The 3,485-nt window shown below is 33.7% G+C and overlaps 2 protein-coding genes across 2 annotated transcripts in view; both read left to right on the plus strand.

Annotated features, from left to right (window-relative positions):
• Positions 1–3,485, plus strand: part of LOC100181179 (acyl-CoA synthetase family member 2, mitochondrial-like) — a 25,970-nt gene that overhangs the window by 13,686 nt on the left and 8,799 nt on the right. The gene's annotated exons all lie outside the window — the stretch shown is intronic.
• Positions 1–3,485, plus strand: part of LOC108950848 (chondroadherin-like protein) — a 10,587-nt gene that overhangs the window by 5,769 nt on the left and 1,333 nt on the right. The window contains exons 7-10 of the mRNA XM_018816980.2: positions 962–1,145; positions 1,444–1,547; positions 2,203–2,426; positions 2,748–2,934. Of these exons, the coding sequence (XP_018672525.1) occupies positions 962–1,145; positions 1,444–1,547; positions 2,203–2,426; positions 2,748–2,934 (699 nt within the window). The remainder of the gene's footprint in view (positions 1–961; positions 1,146–1,443; positions 1,548–2,202; positions 2,427–2,747; positions 2,935–3,485) is intronic.

The raw sequence follows: 3,485 nt of genomic DNA on the forward strand, positions 1-3,485 counted from the left end.
ACTATTGTGAGCATACAACATAATACACCTTACCAACCCGGGCATGTTGTCCGGCGTATCCCCAGACACGTGGTGACATAAAAAAAGCAAAAACATAGCCGCCTGTTTACCTCCTACTCAAAATCTACGTTTGCTTATTGAAGTGTTGCTTCTAAACTACGACTTCCACCGCAAAAGAATTACTTTCGGCTATCAGCAACCAAACTATACCCTTACAACCAAAAACTTAAAAAGTAGATATTTCTGTTAAACTAACTTTTTTTATTTTAACTAATCGGTTGAACTGTGCATGCCTCCAAACATTATGCTGCTTTGTAATGGAAACAATAAGATTTGTTAATAATGATATCACAATGCTCTATTGTGACGTCATGTACATGGTCCGAACTATCCCCGCGTCCGAAGTATCCCCGGTCTCCCCTACATGAAATAACTGATTTGTTTATGCATTACATTAAATAACTAACTTGTTTAGAGATCACATGAAATAACTCACTTGTTTATGCATTACATGAAATAACTGACTTATTTATGCATTACATGAAATAACTGACTTGTTTATGCATTACATGAAATAACTGACTTGTTTAGACATTATGTAAAATACCTGACTTCTTTAGACATTACACGAAATAACTGACTTGTTTAGATATTAAATGAAATAACTGATTTGTTTAGATATTAAATGAAATACCGGACTTGTTTACCCAATGACAAAATTTATTTGACAGCAAACTAATCGATTCAATGCAAATTAGTGCTAGGTGTAGCGACCACGCTTAGTTTCTTCCAATTAAATCTAATTTTTTTTTTAACTGTAAGCGTGGTTGACCAACTGTTGTTTTGTTGCTATATCCTGTCTTTTTTTTAATATTTGAAATCTTTGTTACCGTAATCGAAAAGACAAATAAAGTTATTATTATTACAGGCTGCTAATAAAAAACACATAATTTTCTTCTAGATTTGGAAAATCTTTCATATTTGTTTCTGGACCACAACAGAATTGGGTTTCTGCCAAGTGGTATATTCCGACCATTAGTTTCAATATATTCTGTATACATACGACATAACATGTTGAATGAATTGAATGGTAACACCATGCAAGGTCTACAAAGAGTGAGATGGCTATATTTCTCACAAAACAGGTATTTTACCCCCTAAATTAGTTTGCAGATTTTCTCGTATTTTCCGTATTCCCTTAAATTAGTATTACCCTCTCACAGCGACAAAACAATAGTTGTTAAAACATGCTAACAGTTAAAATCTTATTAACATTTGTAAACTGGATGAAGTCCGCAGAAATGGTAGGCAATAGGACACCCGTGGTATAAATCAAAATTGGCCATGTAACGATTAACCTTGAAGTTCAAATGTACACATTACGTAGTACTAATACCTCAAATTTAACAGATAAAAATTAATATTATGCTTTAATTTATACAGAATAATTAGGGTTGCGAATAACACGTTTGCTGAATGCAAAGGTTTGCAAAAGCTCGTCTTAAATGGCAACCAATTGACATCATTACCACAAGGCTTGCTACATGGTAAGCTTTATTTTATATTTTACTTTTGGTATTATGTATAATATAAACATATAAAGGAGGGTGAGGGAAAATGGGACATATTTTCATTCTATTTTCGCGTCCAATTTGGTAGTAAACAAAGAACATTCAAAGAATTATAAAACCGTATCGTCACGACTCCTATAGTCCGTTGTTAATTGTTTAAAACACGATCAGGATATTTAGATATTATGTGCTAAAGGTGTCCCATCTTACCCCACAGTACTATATAAAATTCAGTGCCATGATACACTAGTTAGATCATTTAATTACTTTAAGGCAAATAGATACAGTTGTAAAGCTTAGCAATGCAAACATACTATTTTACTACTTCTTTAAAATGTCTTATTCACAATAATTTACTGGATCTTAACACACTTTTTTAGGGGCATTTTCACTAAATTAGGATTCACTTTGATAATTTCAATTAATATATTTACCGTATTTATTTTACGGTGGTCACATGACAGGTATTAAAACATGGGTGTTTCTTTTTTACACGTCGTGCGCACTTACAAGTTAGTTTGTGTGTAACTTTAGAAGTGATTAAAAAAAATCAAATTTTCTTTTCAAACTATTTTTCTGATTTAAAAAATTGTTTTCTAACTTTTTTTCTAATAAAAAAATTACTTTGCAGGTCAACGAATTTTAAACCATTTTGACATTAGTAAAAACTACATAGAAGTTGTGCCAGATGGTATATTCAGTGGCACAATGCTATTAGAGACACTCAACATGACTGACAACCAAATACACACAATTGGGCAAGGCGCGCTTGAAAATTTAGAACGCCTAAGGGTTCTGGATTTAAGCAAAAATGAGTTAACAACTTTGGTTGGTTTGCCTACGACTATAAATAATGTGAGTATTAATATTTAAAATTATTAAAAAATTAAACAACATTTGTTAAAACAAGCTTACAGTTAAAAATATATTTACATTTAATTGGAAGAAAATAAGCGTGGTCGCTATACCTAGCAGACAAACAAGCCATTTATGTTTAATTATTATCAAGTTAAACTTCGCATAGAAACAAAAGTGTTCGTAGAGACAACACCTCTACAATTGTTAGCACACAAACATACACTGTCAGATATGGTAATTATGGTTATAACTATTTAAGTTCATTTACAATTTACATTATTTCACTTAAAACCACTGACTTGTATATGTTTATTCCAGGCTCTTTTTTCAAACAACCCTTGGCAATGTACGTGTGATATTGTTCAATTACATAAATGGTGCCGTGCAAGGCAGTTAACAGTTAGTGGAGTAATTTGTGAAGCACCTGCAACCTTAAAAGGCACTGACTTGGCTGATATTCCAATTTCTGACCTTGGCTGTAAAAGAAGACTGAGTCAGTCTACTGGTAAGAACTTTTGAAATTTACTATATGCTAACTGTCAATTTATGTTTAGTTTCTTCATACATAGCGAGTGTATTTCTACACCTCATGCTAACTGTTGAGATATAACATGGGTGTTTTCTTATACACCAGACACACATGGTGTCTTCATACACCTCATGCTCACTGTTGAGATATAACATGGGTGTTTTCTTATACACCAGACACACATGGTGTATTCATACACCTTATGCTAACTGTTGACTTATAACATGGGTGTTTCTTATAAACGAGACATACACGGTGTATTCATACACCTCATGCTCACTGTTGAGATATAACATGGGTGTTTTCTTATACACCGGACACACATGGTGTATTCATACACCTCATGCTTACTGTTAAGATATAACATGGGCGTTTTCTTATACACCAGAAACACATGGTCCGGCGCCGTGGCGTAGTGGTTAGCGCGCCTGCCTCTAACCCAGAGGTAATGGGTTCAAGGCTCGTCGCTGCTACCATTGTGGGTGTATGTGTCCTTGGGCAAGACACTTAACGGCAATTGCTGCAAC

The sequence above is a fragment of the Ciona intestinalis genome, unplaced genomic scaffold (genome assembly GCF_000224145.3).
Source record: "Ciona intestinalis unplaced genomic scaffold, KH HT001078.1, whole genome shotgun sequence".
NCBI classification, from domain to species: Eukaryota; Metazoa; Chordata; class Ascidiacea; order Phlebobranchia; family Cionidae; genus Ciona; species Ciona intestinalis.